This window comes from Lacerta agilis, chromosome 4, assembly GCF_009819535.1.
Source record: "Lacerta agilis isolate rLacAgi1 chromosome 4, rLacAgi1.pri, whole genome shotgun sequence".
NCBI classification, from domain to species: Eukaryota; Metazoa; Chordata; class Lepidosauria; order Squamata; family Lacertidae; genus Lacerta; species Lacerta agilis.
In genome coordinates this window covers 22,903,981-22,924,420 of record NC_046315.1, presented here as the reverse complement: position 1 = coordinate 22,924,420, position 20,440 = coordinate 22,903,981, and the positions used below count along the sequence as shown (strand labels likewise).

General features: G+C 42.7%; 1 protein-coding gene across 10 annotated transcripts in view; it reads left to right on the top strand.

The window, feature by feature from the left end:
- SPATA13 (spermatogenesis associated 13) overlaps positions 1-12,459 on the top strand; it is a 130,190-nt gene extending 117,731 nt beyond the window's left edge. For all 10 annotated transcript variants that reach the window (XM_033146340.1, XM_033146337.1, XM_033146341.1 and 7 more), the window contains 7 exons: positions 1,565-1,750; positions 2,407-2,586; positions 3,929-4,161; positions 7,296-7,425; positions 8,520-8,892; positions 11,079-11,153; positions 11,521-12,459. In XM_033146340.1, the coding sequence (XP_033002231.1) occupies positions 1,565-1,750; positions 2,407-2,586; positions 3,929-4,161; positions 7,296-7,425; positions 8,520-8,892; positions 11,079-11,153; positions 11,521-11,702 (1,359 nt within the window). In that variant the 3' untranslated portion in view covers positions 11,703-12,459. The remainder of the gene's footprint in view (positions 1-1,564; positions 1,751-2,406; positions 2,587-3,928; positions 4,162-7,295; positions 7,426-8,519; positions 8,893-11,078; positions 11,154-11,520) is intronic.
- The last annotated feature ends 7,981 nt before the right edge of the window (positions 12,460-20,440 follow it).

Genomic DNA, 20,440 nt, shown 5'->3' with positions numbered 1-20,440 from the left:
TAACCATGATTTCAATCAGTCAAAGGCCGAAACAAACTTCTGTCTTCCCCCACAATAATCTTTTGAAATGGGCAGAACAGCTTCTTCTGTGCCAGCTCAATACGTACACAGCCACTCAGCATTCCACGCTTCCTATTCTTGGGGCTATTTCTTTTTTAATTTAACGCATAAATAATTTATCACTTTAAAAAGCCTATTGTAAAAACCAACAGAGTTGGTATAAAGGTTGAAAGGGTTTTCTATCAATGATAGTAAAGGTAAAGGGACCCCTGACCATTAGGTCCAGTCATGTCTGCCTCGGGTTGCGGCCTCATCTCACATTACTGGCCGAGGGTGCCAGTGTACAGCTTCCAGGTCATGTGGCCACCATGACTAAGCCGCTTCTGGCGCACGGAAACGCCATTTACTTTTCCACTGGAGCGGTACCTATTTATCTACTTGCACTTTGACGTGCTTTCGAACTGCTAGGTGGGCAGGAGCTGGGACCGAGCCACGGGAGCTCACCCCGTCGCTGGGATTTGAACCGCCGACCTTCTGATCAGCAAGCCCTAGGCTCTGTGGTTTAACCCACAGTGCCACCTGCATCCCTGCATGATAGGTTGATATTAATTGGAAACCGCTCTTTGGATCATTTGTTTGATATTGCCCATTCCCACACAATCTCTTAATGCTCGTTTTTTGATGGCAGTGATTTAAAACCTCTACCTATTTTTCCTCCTATTACATTGGAGAAAGTCCAGTCTGATGCGTTTGCTGTAAGAGGAGTGTGCTGCACATAAAAGAAAGGACTTCCTTGCCCAGAGTTTACATCAGGGAGAGGGGACTTGTGGCCCTCCAGATGTGTTAGGATTCCTACTCCTGTCATCCCCAGCCAGCATGGCCAAGGATCAGGAACTGATGGGAGTTATAATCCAGGAACATCTGGAGGGCCTCATTTCTGCCACTGGTTTAAATGATGAAATTCTTCTCAGGGGACCCTGTTCACTGTAATAATAACTACACCAAGTTGAGCAGAGCCAGGCTTGTAAATGGTAACTCACCAAGTTAATCTGTGTTGCATAAGACTCTCTTCTAAGTTGGTTCTTAGACTTGACTTGACTACATAATATGGCAAGCTGAACGCTAAGAAATCCCAGTTAATTTCAGTGGGGCTTTTCCGCAGAATATATAGGAGGCTGCCTTGTGCCAGATCAGATTATTTGCCCATCTAGCCTGATATTGTCTCACCTGAGAGGCAGTGGTTGCTCTCCAGAATCCTAGGAATACTTTCCATCACCTGCTCTCTTTTTAAAAGCAGAATGCCAGGGAGCTTGCCTGAGACCTTCTTCGTGCAAAGCATGGACTTTGCCACTGAACTGTGGCCCCTCTCCAACTGTATGGAACTTTGAGTCATACTATGTAACATAGGCACAAAGGATTATTATCTCCAGGGTTGTGCCAGGAGGGCTTGGTACCCACCCCCTTCCACCGCATCTGTTCTGGAGGTCCCACAACCTTCTGGATTGCTCTTCAACTCAGCTGTGCTTCCTCAACTTAGTTGCTTTCTCCTCTTTTACGATTCCAGCTGCGGGTCAACCAGGAAGAACTTGCAGAAAACGGTGGCAGCCTCCAAGACGAAGAACCCAATGCAGACCCTGTGAAGCACCGCCAAAAAATTGCTGAAAACAAAGATCAGATGAGAACAAACGTGATTCAGGAAATAATGAACACGGAGCGGATCTATATCAAACATCTCAAGGACATCTGTGAAGTAAGCTGCAAAATGCTGGAGAGGAGTTGCTTTGTGGGGAGGAAAACCTGTGTTTATCAGGGACCATAGGAAGCTACCTTATACTGGGCTAGGCTCCTGGTCCATCTAGCTCAGTATTGTCTGTTCTGACTAACAGTGGATCTCCAGGGATTCAGGCAGGGAACTTACCTAACCCTTTCTGCAAAGCAGACACTCTACCTTTGGGCCAAACTTTGTCTTCAGAAAACTTAAGGTGGGCATATGCTGCATTTCTTGGGTTGCTGCAGTACTTCACTTTCTTGACCTGGGAAATTTTGTGCAGCTCCCTGGCAGCTGGGTGTTGTTTCCTGTTTAGCTGCTTTCTTGGCACACTTTTTATTTGCTTTGGCTGAATGGCAAAATTATGGCTAATATATAGGATTTCTCTGTGAGCGGATGCTCTGGTCTTACTGTCAGATTGGTTCTACTATGTACTGGAATCTGGACTATGCAACTTGGGTTTTGGAAAACTTGTACAGTTATTGCTCCTCATGAATAAGGGTTGCAAGGAAGAGACAAGGAAGTCTTAAGATGAAACTTTCCTTTGTTGACTACTGAGCTTGATTATTTGATGCAACATTTTATTTTCAATCTCTTCATCTTTGACAAACCAAAGAGTCCTGCTTTGTCATTTACAGGGGTACATTCGGCAGTGTCGGAAACATACAGGAATGTTTACTGGGGCCCAGCTGAGCACCATATTTGGAAATATTGAAGACATTTACAAATTCCAAAGAAAGTTCTTGAAGGATCTAGAGAAGCAATACAACAAAGAAGAGCCCCATTTGAGTGAAATAGGATCCTGCTTTCTTCAGCACGTAAGTTGGGTAATTCTACTGCATTAAGTTGATTAGCTGATGAATGTTATGCCAGAAATGCAGTCATGTGAGCCAGGGCAGCTAACAGTGTGATAACACTACAGAATTAAATGCTAGGCCAATCCTTTAAGGCCCATAGATTGCATGCACCCTTAGCCCAATTATACACACAGATATGGGGTGTGTGGGGTGGGGTGGGGAGAGACAGGGTAGCATAAGAGAGTGAGAGAACACATTCTACAATCCTGCAGTGCTGCAAACCCCATCCCCTTTATGCTTTGGTTATGCCCACCACTGACCCTGTATCAACCCTCACATCGGCTGCAGCATCACCTTCCATTCACTTCTCTCATTGTTCAGTTGCCATTCATAGCAAAGATAGAGAGAGAAAGATTCCCTGCCTCTACCATGTTTTACAATACCACCATCCAAACAGGCATTGTTGATTCCTTCACATATCGGTATACTGTCACAGATGTCAACACCACACATGATAGTTCTTTCTGCAACAGCTATGATATGTCTCAAACTTAGTTTTCTGTTCCTATGTAAGATCTTTACAGAAGAAGGGGCTCTGATTGGCAAATGGATGAGAACAGCAAACGGACAAAGCTTTCAGCCTCCTATCACCTCAAATAAGTGATATGGAAATATGTTAAATTCTCAGCTCCTTTTGGGGTCTGGCCTTTTTTTTTTATTCCACCCCACTCCCACATCCTCCTATGAACCACCCCAGATGCCTGATGGCACTGGGAAATGTGTAATGTGAAGCAGTGGTATGCAGGTGCACTCTGTGGCATATTTGGGAGACACTGTTGCTGCAGAAATCTGAGAAACCTGCCACGGAGTCTGCCCTAAAGACCACAAGAATGGGCCCAGTCTTGTTCCTACATTCACTGAGAAATTTTTGTGATGGTTTTGGTCAGGCGTGTGGAACCACTTTTGTCTGGCAGGCCGGATCAAAAAGTGGCTACCCTTCTGCAGGCCACTCTTTACAGGTGACCGAGTCCACTCGCCTGTCAATCACCTGCTGTCATGTGACATCAGTTGTACCTGGGCTTGCTTTTGGTGCTGAATTTGAACAGCACTGAATGTAAATTATGTTGCAAAGGAACAACTCAGAGTGCCCTCCTAAGACATGGGCTCTCAATTGTTTCTTGGCAATAAGGTTTGCATTTTAAATTCAGCACAATGCATGCAACTCTGAGCAGTTTCAAGGCGTATGGAAGGGAGCAATTGGAAAAAGGGATGGCTACAGGAGTGGGTGTGCCAATCTCTTCCTTGATATTTTAACCACAGTTGTGCTTTTATTCTCTCCCCACCCCCCACCACCCCATTTTAGCAAGAAGGCTTTGCTATCTACTCTGAGTACTGCAACAATCATCCCAGTGCCTGCATTGAGATGTCTAACCTGATGAAGCAGGGCAAGTACCGCCACTTCTTTGAGGCTTGTCGCCTGCTTCAGCAAATGATTGACATCGCCATTGATGGTTTCCTTCTCACACCTGTTCAGAAAATCTGTAAATATCCCCTGCAGCTTGCAGAATTACTCAAGTACACCACTCAGGAACATAGGTAAGGCGAACATTATGTTTTTTGCCAAGGGGACCTCCCCAAACTCACTTCCAAACTAACCTACAGCAACTACCACCCTCTCATTCTGCTTAGTTCATTCTCTTTAGCCTGGAAAAGAGATTAAAAGGCTTTCACATAGATGGTGAACTAATTTTGAGGTGGTTATTTTTCTCCAGAGAGGAGGACCAAAACCAATGGGCTGAAATTACAAGAAGGATTTAGATCAGGGATAGCAAATGGGGTGTCCTATAGATATTGTGGACTACAACTTCCATCAGCCCCAGGCAGCATATCCAGTAGTCGAGGATGATGAGAGTTGTACAGTGGTACCTCGGGTTAAGAACTTAATTGGTTCTGGAGGACTGTTCTTAACCTGAAACTGTTCTTAACCTGAGGTACCACTTTAGCTAATGGGGCCTCCTGCCGCCGCCGTGCGATTTCTGTTCTCATCCTGAAGCAAAGTTCTTAACCCGAGGTACTATTTCTGGGTTAGTGGAGCCTGTAACCTGAAGCGTCTGTAACCTGAGGTACCACTGTAGTCTACAACATCTGGAAGGTGTACCACATTGTTGGTCCCTGCTTTAGGCTAAACTATGGAAGAACTAGTTCTGGCAACACAAACTGTTCCAAGGGAAGAACAGACCGACTTGCTAGGTGGTGGACGCTCCTTAATTAGATGTAGTAGTTGTATTTCCTTGGACTAAATAGATGAATTTTGAGGTTCCTTCCAGTTCTGTTACTCTATTTCCACAAACGCTAGCTCAGATTTGTATATCCTTTTCAAATAGGAGCTATCAGTGACATTGGAAGAAGGCCAATGCTGCTTCTGCATTTGACGAGTGGACAGAAGTGGTTAAATTGTGTTGATGAGTAGCTTCAGCATATTAACTGGCCATGTCTACTTTATTCAACATAATTCCCTGACACAGCATCCTTCAGCCACAAATCACTTCAGTTTTTCTTAGCCCACATGAAGTCAATGCGATTGGCTATTTTTAAGTGCAAGTTTTCTGTTTTAAGTAGTTTATGACTCATAACCTTATCGGTTAGGATATGTTTTTTGCCCTGTATGTCTTGTACAAGTTCCCCTATTCTTAATGTAGAATATATAAGTAGTCAAATAAAGAGGAACATGATTTTACAGTATTGCAAGGGCATAAGATTAAATGTAGTAGACAAACACTCATGTAGTCAATTATGGCCTTCAGTTATATATTTATGGCCAGTATCTGCATACATTTCCTTTAGGGTAGGGTTTATTCGTCACTGTCTTGGGCAGGATTTTTGTGTGCTTTTAGTTTAACATTTTCACAATCAAAGTGCTTCTGTGAGCCTGGATATGAGGACAGCTGAATCCTGTAAAAACATGCAGGGTTGTTGTGAGTTTAAAAGGGCAGGCACTACATATCTGGGGTGACAGTAGCTCAGTGGGGCTGCCAATCAGAGTAGACAACACTGTGCTGGATGTCCAAATAATAATTTGACCAGGCACATATTAGCTTTCTGAAACAAATGAGGGAAAAATGCAAGCTGTGCATTGTCTGTAGGCTGTTGTCTGGGCTTGCAGATAATGATTGTAATGGTCATGTTGTGGTTTTCCCATCTGTGCACTGTGTGTGTAACTGAAATGTAAGTGCAGGGCGACATTTGCTGAGGTGGTACAGTCCTTTCTCAGGAACCCAGGAGGCTGATTGTGTCCTTGAGAGATTCAGCATCTCTGTCTGTCTGCATATGGAAACCTAACATGACAGCAAGAACTGCTTTTAACACTTTCAAACTAATGATACCCTCTGTGCATGCAGATATGATAAAACTCCAGTGAGAGGACTGCAGTGCCTCAGCTGTAAGAATGTGTCTCACATTTGTCTCCAATTGATGTTGATGTGTGGTGGCCAGCAAGGGGAGATGGTCAGCAAAAACCTGCTCTGAAACCTCAAATTAACATGGAGGGGTCTGGACACTGAGACAACTAAGCATGTGATCCCATAAAGTTTTGGTTTATGTGCAATCAGTCCAGGAAGTCACACTGCTGATGCCACACTCTCTTTCAGTAAAGTAATCCCTTTCATTAGCTCTATTTTTCCTCCCAGCCTGCTCCTGATTCAGCTGAACAGGACTCTTGTGGGGATGGGAGCTCCTTTGTTGTCTGCTTCTGTCCTCAACTTTCTCCTTATTCTCCTTCTCCAGTATTTATTCATCAGTGTCTTCGAAATCTCCACGAAAAGGGTGATCCTAGCATCATGAAGAAAATAGGCCAGCGCACTCCCTCTCCCTCTCCAATATATATAAGCTTTCGCCAGCCTGGTGCCCTCCCAATACTTTAGACTGCAGTTCCTACTAACCCTAGTTGTTAATCCAAAGTATACCCCCCTCCCGCTCAGGCCTGTCTCAGCCAGAGGCTCCTGACGCAAGGCGCCAGGGCCTGGAGGGCGCCTCAACCGCGCCCACCCCACCACGCCCACCCCACCTGCCGTGCCGTGCCCGGCGGAGCGCAAGGGGTGCCAGAGGGATCTTTGCGCCACGACGCAAGATACTCTTAAGATGGCCCTGCTCCTGCTCGTCACCCCCCACCATTCCCCACATGCTTCTCTCTCTCTCTCTCTCTCTCTCTCTCTCTCTCTGTGTGTGTGTGTGTTTGTGTGTGCAAACTTCCATTTAATAGAAATGTTGTCAGACAGTTTCTTATAGCCTCAACCTTTATATCATACAAAGCTTAAACCTAGGGTAATGATTGCATTATTAACTCAGAGGAGGGGTATGCTCAAGCCCAAAGGTTAACAGATGTTTTTATCCTCTTAACGCTTAAGAGAAATAGAACTAGGGCACACATGGCATTTGAAATCCTGGTTTATCAGCAAACTTTAGTTAGTATAACTACGCTTAAGGACCATGCCAGCATAAGCCTGTACTGTGGTTGGGAAAAGTCAGAAGTAAAATGATGCTATTTATACTGGGTTTGAATTCCACACACCTTACTGCTCACTGTATCATGACGTGAGCACTGCTTTTCTGAATCGTACCCAAACCCTTGTGGCCTGGGGCTCTCATTTCCACTGGTGTCCAGCCGCATGCCTCTCACAAGCCGAGTTAAAAGGGGATAAAATGACTGACCCATGCCTGCCTTCATTTTGCAGTGACTATAACGATATAAAGGCAGCATATGAAGCCATGAAGAATGTAGCCTGCCTGATCAATGAACGCAAGCGAAGGCTAGAAAGCATAGACAAGATGGCCCGCTGGCAAGTGTCCATTGTCAACTGGGAGGTAAGGGTGCACTTCCAGGAGGTTTTCATCTCAAAAGTCACAGACGGTTAGATCCAGTCTTGGGATTAGAATACATCCATTATAATCAATGGGACTTAAGACAGACAGGGGTGGCTAACCTGTTAGCCTCCAGATAACGTTGGATTTTTTTTATGCTTGTTTCTTTAATAATTGGTCAAAAAGTGGTTTATGGCACAAAACAGAACTAATAGGAACAAAAAGTATAACAGATAAACCCAGTTGGATAAACACACCAAAATGAATCACAAATAGCAGCTTATGGATTCTCAAAGCAGCATCTCCGTGAACAGAACCGTCACACTAAAAAATGCCCAATGGTACAGAAAAGTTTTTCTATACCATTTCTTCAAAAGGGGGCAATTGATGGGGCCAAACTAGTCTCCAGGGAGAGGGCAATTCTACATCATTGGGGCAACTACTAAAAATACAGTAGTACCTCTGGTTACGTACTTAATTCGTTCCAGAGATCAGTTCTTAACCTGAAGCACCACTTTAGCTAATGGGACCTCCTGCTGCTGCTGTGCCGCCAGAGCACAATTTCTGTTCTTATCCTGAAGCAAAGTTCTTAACCGGAAGCGTTATTTCTGGGTTATTTATCCGTATGCAAAAAATGCCAATATATCTCTGTCCAGCAACTGTGATCCTCAGATGTAGCACTGCTGAAAAATATAACATACCCCAGCGATGTGCTTTAGAAACTGGGCTTTTTTAGTGTTGAAGCTCCAGCCCCCTGGAATTAGTTACCAACTGAAATTAGACAAGCATGTAGCCTCTTGATATTTAGGTGGCTTTTAAGGACATTTTTAAGAAGGCTTTCCCTGAAGTGACCCAGACATGTTATGGAATATTAATTGTACAATTGTAGCAATTGTTTTGTTGCTTTTAGTTTATTGTGTTTGTAACTTTTTGCATTTTACTTTGTTGTACACTGCTTTGGTAGCTTTTGGTTTTGAAATGGCTTGTAAACCTGCAAATAAAATAAAGTTTATACTGCTAACTAAGCTAATGACAGTCATGCAAGTAAATAATCTTGGGCCTGCTCTTTTTTTCTTTTTTGCTGCAAACGTTTTCAGGGGCAAGACATTTTAGGCAGAAGCTCAGAACTAATCCACTCAGGAGAGCTGACCAAAATCTCCAAGCAAGGCAAGAGCCAGCAAAGGACTTTCTTTCTCTTTGACCACCAGCTTGTGTTCTGTAAGAAAGATCTCTTGAGAAGGGACATGCTGTACTACAAGGGCCGGGTGGACATGGATGAGTTTGAAGTGCTGGACATTGAGGACGGCAGAGAAAAGGACTTCAATATTAATGTCAAAAATGCTTTCAAAATTGTAAATAGTGCCACAGAAGAAGCCCATCTATTTTGTGGGAAAAAGCCGGGGGACAAGAAGAGGTGGCTGGAGGCCTTTGCAAATGAGAGGAAGCGAGTGCAAGAAGACAAAGAAATGGGCAAGTATTGTCTTCTGTTGACTTCTCTTATTTCTGTGCTTTGTGGAAACCCTGGTTTAGCTGTATGAGCAAGTTTATTGATTAACAGTTACCACTGGAACTGAGCAATGGGAAGTTGGCTTGGGGGAGTGAGGGGTGGGTGGGGATGGATGGATTGATTGATTGATGTACAAGATTTTTTTACTCTCCCTTCACCATAAAGTCCCAGTGTGAGTTACAACATTAAAACTGTTACAAGAATGAATAACATGGTTCTAAACAGAACAGTGTAAATTCAGCAAAAGAGGTGGGTCCCACAAAACCAACTGCCCCCCTCCCAAATGGAATTTGCTGCAAAATAGAAGCTTTTGAGTTCTGGTGGGTTATCTCAACAAGCCAGCAGTGCCATTTAACAAACTGAAGTTGTAGACACAAACACAAAGCAGCACATGAATTAGCGACAACCTCACTAATACCCTGTTTCTCCTAAAATAAGACATAGCCATAAAATAAGCCATAGCAGGATTTCTATGCATTTGCGAAATATAAGCCGTTCCCCAAAAATAAGCCATGCCCCGAAAATAAGCCATAGTGACGTGGTACCTCCCATTAAAACAGCCTGGAGAGGCGTGGCTATGCAGCGTACCGATGCGACACGGTTAAAATAAGACACCCCCTGAAAATAAGCCATACTGTGTTTTGTTGAGCGAAAAAAATATAAGACGGTGTCTTATTTTAGGAGAAACACGGTAGGTGTTGCTTTCCAACAGTCATTCACATTTTCAGCCTCACTGATGGATGGTTTGCTGAAAAGTAGCACCTGCCCCTACAGCCATGGCTGGTTCTGTAACATTCTCTGCATGCAGCTGTCATTCACAATCCCACACCTTGTATAGGATTTTTGAGCACATGACACAGCCTTTAACCTGCCTCTCATTCATGGGGTTTGGATACATCACCATACAGTAGGGAGGCTAAATAAAATATGGACTAAAACCTCATTCCCAACTGAAAGTTTGGACTGCAAATGCTACTTGCTCTCCGTCCACACACCCCCCCCCCCACAAAACCCCACTACCACCACCTTTTCCAGCTCTGCAATATTCCGAATGTGGTTGAATGATAAATTTGTATAACGTACCGTATTTTTCCATGTATAAGACACTCCTCTATTTTTGGGGACTCCAAATTAAGAAAACACCCCTTAGCACTACCCATGTATAAGACGAGCCCCAATTTTAAACCAATTTTTTGGGTAAAAAAAAACCCCTAGTCTTATATACGGAAAAATACGGTAATTAAGATATCAGTAGTTTTATTTTGAATTGCGATACTTTTACAAGGTACAGTTTCTGTTATCCGGATAAGGTCCACATCCAACCTGCAGCTTACAAAGCTGACTGCAGTCTCAGGGTACTCACTTTGTCCAAAGCTTTTTGAAAGTCCAGTACAATATATCAGCTGGATCACCTTTATCTTATGCTTGTTAACACTCTTAAATAGCTCTTAATAGGCTAATAAGAAAGGACTTCCCCTTACAGAGGCCATGCCGGTTCTGCTTCAACAAGGCTTGCCCTTCTATATGCTTGGTTATTTTATTTCAACAATATTTCCCACCAGTTTTCCCAGGACAGACACTAAGCTAACTGGACTGTGATTTCAAGAATCCCCATCCTGCCATACCTCTTATTAAAAATTGGTGCCGGGAATTGAACCTGGGACCTTCTGCATATGAACAATGGAAGAGACCTTTTACTTACTCAGACAATTGGTCCAGCTAGCTCAGTATTGTCTCAGGCTCTAAAATTCCTCTAAAGCCACCTTCTACTGTTCTACATACAAACCGGTGCCACATAGATTATCGTTAGATTACAGCTCCCATTGTCCTCGGTCAGCGTGGACAGCGGACAATGGGAATTGTAGTTTAACAACATCTTGGGATCCAAAGGTCAGAAAGGTTGGCTCTCAGCTGACTGCCAGTGGCTCGCCCAGTTTTCAGGCAGGTATCTGTTCCAGCCCCTCCTGGAGATGCCAGGGGTTGAACTTCAGATCTTTATGCAGAGCATGTGCTGTACTGCTGAGGTTCTCCTTTGAATGCACCATTAAACTGAGCCGTTCCTGTGTTACGTTTTAACTGGAAATTATTTTCCCTGCAGTCAAAAACCCGAGACGTGTTTAAATGTACATGCCTTGTTTTTCCATTGTAGGAATGGAGATCTCAGAAAACCAAAAGAAACAAGCCATGCAAAATGCACGGAAGTCAAGACACGGAAAGATGAAAGGTGACTCTTTCGCTACCCCCACCCCGACCAAAGGCTAATTCACACAAGAAGCTTTTCTCCTTCTCGTGAGGAGTCCTGCCTGTCCTTGGGCATGGTGGGGAAGGTGGTAGCCCATGGACCAGACAATTATAGATCCAGGTGACAGCAGTTCCCATGCTTTGTGTCCTGGAATCGCAATGCTGCTGCTGGCTGTAACTGTGGCGTTTTGCATGTACCATTTATCTACCTGTGTGTGACTGTGTGTATGACTGTGGACATTTGCAATAGCTTGTGTGCAGAAACAAATGTCTTCGTGCAAACATTACAGCAACCCAGTCTTTGTCCCCACAAAAGTCTCACACCAGGTGTCAATACTTTCTTTCTACAGGTGTTGGATACAGTGGGTGCCCGATGCCCCCCCCTCACCAGAGTTTACATCCTATCCACCAGCGTCACATCACCGTGCCCACTAGCATCCCACAACAGCAGGTCTTTGCCCTGGCAGAACCGAAACGGAAGCCCTCTATTTTTTGGCACACTTTTAACAAGCTGACCCCATTCAAGAAATGAGTGGCTGGAAGATCCCTGGACTATAGAAGGGTACAAGGTGAAGGAGGAGCCACTTGCCGTCAAAAGACTTGGTTGGTCCAGCCGGAAAACTCTGAATTCTGGAGGGAAGGAGTCCTGATCTTCCTCTGCTTCAGTGAGAAGGACTTGCCGGCGTTTTAGTGGAGAAGGCTGTGGCTTGATCTGAAGCAAATGTTGACCTGTGTCAATAAACATTGCTGAATGAGAAACCCACCACTTGGTCGCAAGGGCAGAATTGCTGCTACTCTTGAACGGTGGTGCAGGGTTGTTGTACTTGCACCAAACAAATTGTTTAAATATCTTAGGTCATTTTGCCTGTCTTAATAATAAATTCATGGCCAAATTTAGAAATAGGAAGGATAGTATCCAACCACCTCCCACTGGCACAGCATGTTGGCAGAAAAAAAGAGGTACCATCTTCTCTGTGAGCACCAAGCAGGCGTATGGATCTCTGGGATCAGGTTAGCTGCCACCGCAAGAACTGCTGAGCCTCCGTCCTTCCTATTTGTCTTAGTCCACTGTCCTTATTTCTTGTTAATTTAACCAAGTAGGAGTAGGACTTCCTGCAAGGCCTTAGCATCTTCCTGGCAAAAATGGGAGAAAATGTTCACTTGGTGACATAAATAGATAAACATGCATTTTTACGTGCTATTGCAAATGACAAAGGAAGCGCCCAATGCATCTTGGGTGGATCCTTATGAAAAGTGGTACTTTGCTGCATGCATTGAATGCACTTCAATAAACTGGTTTTGTTTTATTTTGTTACCTGCTGCTGTTTTAGCCTGTGAAAATTGCCTCTGTGCTTTCCAGTATGCCTGCTTGTTACACTATGAGAAGCTGAAGTGTTCTCTGTTCTTAATGGCGCCAATGCAACTAATGAATAAGAGAAACAGAAATCCAGTTGTTAACTCAAGGGAGATTTTTGTCACTCTCCTGTAAATTTTGCTGGACTTCAGCTTCCACAATCCCTGACTGGGGCTGGCTGGAGCTGGTGTATGTTGGGAGTCAAATAACATCTGGAGGGCCACAGGTTCCCCACCTCTGCATTAAATATAGAATCATTCCAGCTGGTTTCTGTGATTCCTGGAAAAACCTCTCCAAAATGCTGTGGATTTCATTATTCTTGCCTACATCAGCCAAGCAAGAGGGTTGTTCATGGATTGTTTCTTTGCAATCACAATGATCCCACACAAGGGAACATTTGGTGGCATCAGAAATGAACTTTGATCAAAACTCAGGTCAAATGTGGCCGGTTTATGGCTTATTAAAATGATGTTTTCTTGTTTTGCTTTGCTTTGTTCTGTGAATATGAAGCTGTTTTTAATACAGTGTTTACAGAATAGTCTACCCCGAGAAAGCTGTTATAAATTAAAGTTTATGGCGCACACTACTATTTCCCTATCCCAGTAGTTCTATATTAATGCAACATTAGCCTAAGTGTTATCGACACAGTGGAGTGGGACAGTTCTATTTCAAAGCTAGTTTTTCAAAAGATATCCAATCTATCCAATTGCCAGTTATGCTGATGTCCATAACTTTATCTGATAATGAAGGTTGATTCAGGATATTTAAAAGTTATTTATTTTTACTGTGAATACAACTTATTGGGGGGGGGGGGAAAGGGGGTAAATCTGTTAAACTAGGGTATATGAAGGACAATGGGCTACAGCCGAGGTTATTTAACTGCAGGGTGAAATATAAAGCCTTTGGCTGACATCCTAAGCATATTTACTAGAAAGTAAATCACAGTTGACCTTACCTCTTGATAGATGTGGTTAGGAGTGGGCGATTTATTAACTTCCAATTTTCTCTCTCTTGCTCCCCGCCACCAGCACACAGGATATACCAGTAGACTCTGGCAAAAGTGTGTCACTTTTAAACCCCATTGATTTCAATGGGACTGCTTAAAATGCATGCATTGAATTCAGTGAGACTCAGGTGTTTGGCAGGGTGTATGTTGTTAAAAAAAGATGGTTTAAATGAAGCACAGGCATCTGGGAGGGCTGCAGAGTGAAAACCATTAGAGAGATGATTTGTAGGATGAATGAAAGGGCACTTGCAAACACCCCTTGATTAGTTCAAAAGTAATATAAGCACAACAGAAACTATCAGGCAGTGGCAGACCTGGGCACCTCAAATTTTAGTGGCACCCTGTGTGAGTCCAAAATCCTGCACCCCCTGCCTCTTGGCTTCCGATGGACTTTATAGTTGCGGCACCTGCTACAGTGGCCTAGAAGTTCTGCCCCCAGGGCAACCATACCAGTCGTACTTCCTTAGATCTGAAGAAGTGTGCATGCACACGAAAGCTCATACCAAGAACAAACTTAGTTGGTCTCTAAGGTGCTACTGGAAGGATTTTTTTGATTTTTTGATTTTTTTATTTTGTTTCGACTACGGCAGACCAACACGGCTACCTACCTGTTCCTTAGATCTGCCTTTGATACTGGATAAATTTTTGGCATGGCACTAGGAAAATTAAGTTCTTGTACCTGCATTTTCCACCTTTTTGAAAATGGATCTTTTATTAACAGGCAAGTGGAAGTAGCACGTCGAAGACTGTCGTGTTAGATGTGCCTTCTGTACATAGCTTAGCAATGATTGTAAAAAGACACTGATGCTAGATTGCCCAGCATGCTGTGAACCTCATTGCTTGCTTTTCAATAATATTCTTTTCCTGTCCCCAAATGAAATAGTTGAGAACTGGATATATGGAATTGCATTTTAGTCATAGCAGTTGTTAAATTATTTTTAAAAATCATTTCAACTGAGACAAAAACAACTGTCGTGATAACCCACCTGCTTTGCAAGTACAAAAGTTGATTTTTGAAGGCACAGCCTCCCTTCCCCAGAAGGGTGGGGTATAAATAATAAATTATTATTATTATTATTATTACATTATATTGTTCCATTCACTCTGAAAACGTAGTATAAAATTATTTTCAACAACTAGAACAAGCAGCAAAACATTGCAATGCATTCTTCTACTGTAGCTGGAGGGTGCTAACTAGCCATGCAGCAAGTCCGTCAATTCCCTTCTCCCAACGTCCAGTTTTCCAGTTTTCCTTTCCAACTGACAGCACTCTGCAGCTACTGCTCAGTCCTCAGTGGGCTGTTTCTGAGCAGTGTTGTCCCTTTAGGTTTATGAGTTTTAAAAATCTCTTTTGGGTACAGTACTTCTCCTTACTCCAGAGTCTCCCCAAGCATGCTGCCATCTCTCTCTCTAGTTTTTCAGTGGTCCCATTTCGGCCACTGTGCCTGCACCAGGGTTGATTACACAGCTACAAAACTTGAGAAAGCTGGATGGACCCACTCACATGGCTGTGTCTGCCATAGTCTAGGTGCCTATGTCGTGATAACAAAGATTTTGTAGAATATGTGCTAGCCCTACATGATTAACAGACTGTTGTTCAGTGTTGCAGTCCTGTGACCCTGTGGGTATAGAAAGCAGGGTAAATAGAACGGTGGTCGCCAAGGTCTATTCTCTGCTGTTGAAGTGTTGCTGCTGCTATTGTCTGCTCTCTACCAGAACCAGGCAATTTGCATCAATGCTTCTGCCACTCCCCCCAGCCCCCCTTCCTGGTCCATGGAGCATAAAAAGAGCTTTGCTGCATTAGGCAGCTTCTCTAGTCAGGCATCTTGCTTTTCACAATGGCCAACCAGATGACTATGAGAAGCTCACAAGCAGGACATAAATGCAACAGCAAGTGGTACCCAGAGGCATACCACCTCTGATACTGGACGTATTGTAGCCATTGCAGCTAGCAGCCATTGATAGCTTTATCCTCCACAAATGTGTCTAATCCCCCTTTTTAAGCCATCCATATGTTGACAGCCCTCAGTACTGCTGGTGGAAGGAAATTCCCCAGCTTGAGAATGCACTGTGAAGAAGTATTTCCTCTTGTCTGACTTGACTCTCCCCTTATTGCACTGCATTGAATGACCCTAGCTTCTACAACAGCAGGGAATAGAATCCCAGGTGATTCTCCAGGTGTTGCTAGATACGTTTGACCATCCCACTGACACAAATTGCCTGGCTGACGAGTGTACCTTCATTATGGCAGCTTGATAGGAGACAGAAGGATTAGAATGGACACTCAGTGCCCTGATACCTGCAGAATTGCACCCAGGGAACACTGCTGTTTTAGCACTGGAATGGAGCAGAATGCTTTGGATTTGCTTGTAGATGCACTGATGTTACTCCCTTCAGGAAACTCAAAACATTACAAAGAGAGGGAAATATTTATCATTATTCAGGTTACTCAGGAACAATGTTATGTACAGTACCTTGCACACCAAAGCTGCTTTATTTAGCGAACTTCATCTTGACCCCTTTTTGCAGCCAAATTTTGCTTTGCATGAAGGTGGTAGTGGTTGCAGCATATTAAGGCTATGGGGCTGCTTTAATATTAATAATTTGGTTTAGAATGTTTTGACTTTGGAAAATATGAAGGCTGGAAGAATAGATTGGGCTTAAGGTAAAGGTAAAAGGACCCCTGACAGTTAAGTCCAGTCGCGAATGACTCTGAGGTTGTGATGCTCTCAAATTATCCTGGAAATTCAGTGGGTGGAATTCAATGGAGCACTAAGGAGATTGTTCTGTCACAGCAAGCATCTTTGCTTGCCCAGTGGAACAATATCCCCTGCCCCTCCACACTGTTGGCAGGAGTGTTTCCTGACCCTCCAGAGCAGATTTGGGGAAGAGGAGGGAATCCTCATTGTGCTAGTGGGAGTCTCTGCACTGGCTACTGCTAGCGGAATGGGTTTGCTAAATCAGACCTTATATGATTGTGCAGCCCAAAATCCAAAGAGCCATTTCAGACCAGTCCAAAGGCTTGATCTCACTCAGTGGGCTTCTTTTTTTCATTTTACACTATTTCTTTTAAGAACTGATTTATCACAGCAGACATCTGCAACTGTGTCAAAAGTTGTTTTTTCCAATTTCACCCTAGTGACCTGCTATTTATGAAATACAGGACCAAAATACCGGTAGATAGGGGTGGGGAATCTCTCACCCTCCACATGTTGCTGTACTCCAAACTCTCCATCTTCCCTGCCCATTGGCCATGCTAGTTGAGGCTGATGGAACTTGGGGTTTAACAATGTTTGGAAGACCACAGGCTCCCCCATCATTGCCTTTAGTTCCTGGCCTGGGTCTGTAGGGAAGTGGGCTTTCAGAATACAGTATTGTGTTGCAGGTCACCATAAGCTGACCTTGAGCTTCATCAAATTAATGTCCCTTTAAATAACATTGTTGAGTTTAAATTTGCATAACACCCCCAGCCCAATCTAAACCAAACTGCTGTTAATTTCTACTGCAATGCTTGTAAGTTTTTTTTGTCATGTTCTCATTTGACCACTGATTATGAGGTTCCTCACAGCTTAGCAAGAGAGTTTGTGCAAATAACCCTCAAAGCACACTTTCCCTTGTTTCTACTGGACTAAACTAGCGCCAAACTCTTAATTCTCTGGCTTGCTGCTAGCATCTTTTAGCAAATAAATAATTAGGTTTTACAGTGGCTTGCGTTTCAATATACAAAAGTGAAGGAGCTGAGCTTAACTGAAACTTCACATTTTTTCGCGCAGGGCATTCTTTTTACTTTTTAAATATATTGTAGATTTTAGCTTGGAGTTTGAGCCAAAGGACCTTAGCCATAATTAAATGGTATATTTCTGTTGACTGCCTTTTCTTTCTCAGTGTGTATGGTATTTGCATATTGAAGACACTTTCTGAATGATTCTGTGATTTAACATAGTTGATAAATATTAGGCCTGCTTGTTCAACTTGCTTGTATATATTGACAAGTGTTCTCTAACAATTCCCCGCCTTCTGTATGTGTTCTTACGCATCTTAACAGCTCTGTGCTGCTACATATGTTTCAAGCCAGAATTCCTGGCTTCAGAAAAAAAAAAATACTTGGCTGTTGACAGCTAAAGATATAATGTATAGGATCTCTTTACCTTCATATGTTGTTTGCTGTATCTTTTGTTGCCAGATTTATTTGCATTCTGTATGTTTTATATCTTTTTAAAAATATATATTCTGGGAATGAATCTACAAATGTACATTCCTTGTACCTTGCTCTAACTTTATATGTTTTGATTAAGAATGTGCATAACTTAACATTTCTCAGCTGTGTCTTACATAATTTCAACTGTACAGTTTCATTGTTTGTGACTTTTTCATAGCATATAAAATATTGTATGTGAGCTTTAAATATTTGAACATTATCTGACAGCAAAATATAATTTGTTTTGTTTATTTTGTCTATTTATAATCTTGCCCTACAAACCTAAGGCTCCCCCCCCCCGCAACATCTAGTTAACATTTAGCTTGCATAACTTCTCAATTTGCATGAGTTATCCCAAATGAATTTACAATAACATATATAAAAAATATAAAAAATATTGTTATATGTGCAATAACTAAAGAAACTGATAAAAACAGCTTTAAAAAACTAAACATACATAAGATCAACAGATCATAGAATCATAGAGTTGGAAGAGACCACAAGGGCCATCCAACAGGTGTTGCTGCTGCCGCTTCAGCAGATAGAAAACGAGGAAAAATATGCATTCCTAAGAGCAAATTGAGAGAGGTGGAAAGGTTGGCTGATTTCTCAGTCACTGTATATGATGTTAGCGCACAATCCAAAAACATGTATATGTCTATCTGCGGGTGGCTACAGTTGCCTGAATGTCTCATGCAAATATAAGTAGACACAATTGCTGGCTAAAGATACATTCAGAAAGAACACATGGCCCACTTTGCTGTGCATTATGATAGCTAGAAGGGTTTGGTACTGCAGAAACAAGTAAATTTGAATTTCCAAGAAAGCAACTAAACGGTCCATATTAGAATATAAGTTAAAAACATGATAACATTTCATCCCCCTTCCCCCAAAGACCAGGATTATATTGTGAGCGGAAGGAAGGGGCAAGCAGTCCCCATGCCATTTTTCTAACCAAAAAGCTTCACCCGCACCCCCAGTTCATACATACTTCATGATGAAGCTGTTATTTATGTCCATAGCAGTTTCTCTCCCATGGCAAATAACAGTCAGGGAGGGAAAGTCACCTGGAAAATGTTTTGATGCTGCAGTTCTGATCTATATCAGGGCTTAACCGAGGCTAATAAAGAAAAACGTTTAAGATTGGAGAAATGCAAATGTGAAAATTTATTTAACGTATCATTTAGTTTCTCCCAGAGCTGGCCAGTAAGGCAAACCTGGAAGAGAATTCCATTCTGCAAGAAATGCTGTGTGAAACTTCATGCTGGAGGAAGTTTTGTTTGCAGAGTTCCCTGTAAGACTGAAAATGACCTCAATATAGCAGTAGTTCAGTTTATTTGGTCTACTGATAGGGATGCAAGAAGACACTGATTTCCGTTCCACTCTGTGTTGGTCACCTACGTCGCTGTTTGGCTTCTGACAAAAACTACATACCTTGTCTCGCTGGCCACTATGGTGAAATGTTACACAATTGTGTAATCATTACTTTATTCCCACTCAAATCATTTTAAAGAAGAGGAAACGCAATGCAAATTGGAAACCTTGCTCAGTTACGTACTGCTACTCATAGTTTCTGGGCTGAAAACAACAGTGAATACTGATCACATTCGCGAGACTTGATTGCAGTTCCGGATGTGGGACAAATCAGTGAACGCCGGCATTTTCCACTCCTGTTTCCATCAGAATTCTTTTGACAGACCATAAATAGATACAGATACCTGTAGTCAGACCATAAATAGATACAGATCATAAATATCCAAAACTCTCCTTCATTGAAGGTTTTTAAACAAATGTTTGACAGCCATCTGTCATGATGCTTTAGTTAAGATTCCTGCATGGCTAATGACCCCTAGGGTTCCTTCCAACTCTACAATTCTATGATTCTAAAAGCAATCACCTCAATCCACTAAATTATTTCTCTCCCAATTGCAAAAGGGCAGCATTTGGTGCTTCCTGAAAACAAAGATCTCTGTCTGTAGGAAACGAGACTCTTAATCTCCAGGTCATGGATTTGAGCCCCACATTGGGCAAAAGATTCCTGCATTGCAGGGGGTTGGAACCTTGTGGTCCCTTCCAACTCTGATTCTATGAAGCTTCCAAAAATTATTAAACCACTTATTGTCCAAAGGTTCCACTGTTATAAGCAAACTATTCATGGGATGAGATAAAGTAAGGTGATATTATTAATGGGAAAAGTTGAGGGGATGCATTACTTCAAAGTGATACACAACAATAAACCTAGGCTACGTACAGAATGAGTTTGGCCAAACTGCGAGAGGCAGTGAAGGATAGGCGTGCCTGGCGTGCTCTGGTCCATGGGGTCACGAAGAGTCGGACACGACTGAACAACAACAACACGTACAGAATATTTTCATACCACACTAAACGTAACCGGCTGATTATCACAATTCTAGTATCTCATTGTTCTGTTATCACCATTGCAGCCTTCAGAATATCTGTGATCCACTGTTAGTATAATATCTACATCTGTATCCGTTTCGCTGAGGAAGCAAGAGATGGTGAAACAGGGATAGAACAATCCGGATATCCTTGTCCTTTTCTTACTACCTTATGGAATTGCTACTTCCCACGTTTGGATTATTAGTGAACTCCATGAAACATTATATGTTTTCTATTTGTCATCTCATGGAACTGCTATATCCAATGTTTGGACTCTATTAACCTTTATATGTAAAATGGACCTTTGTGTTT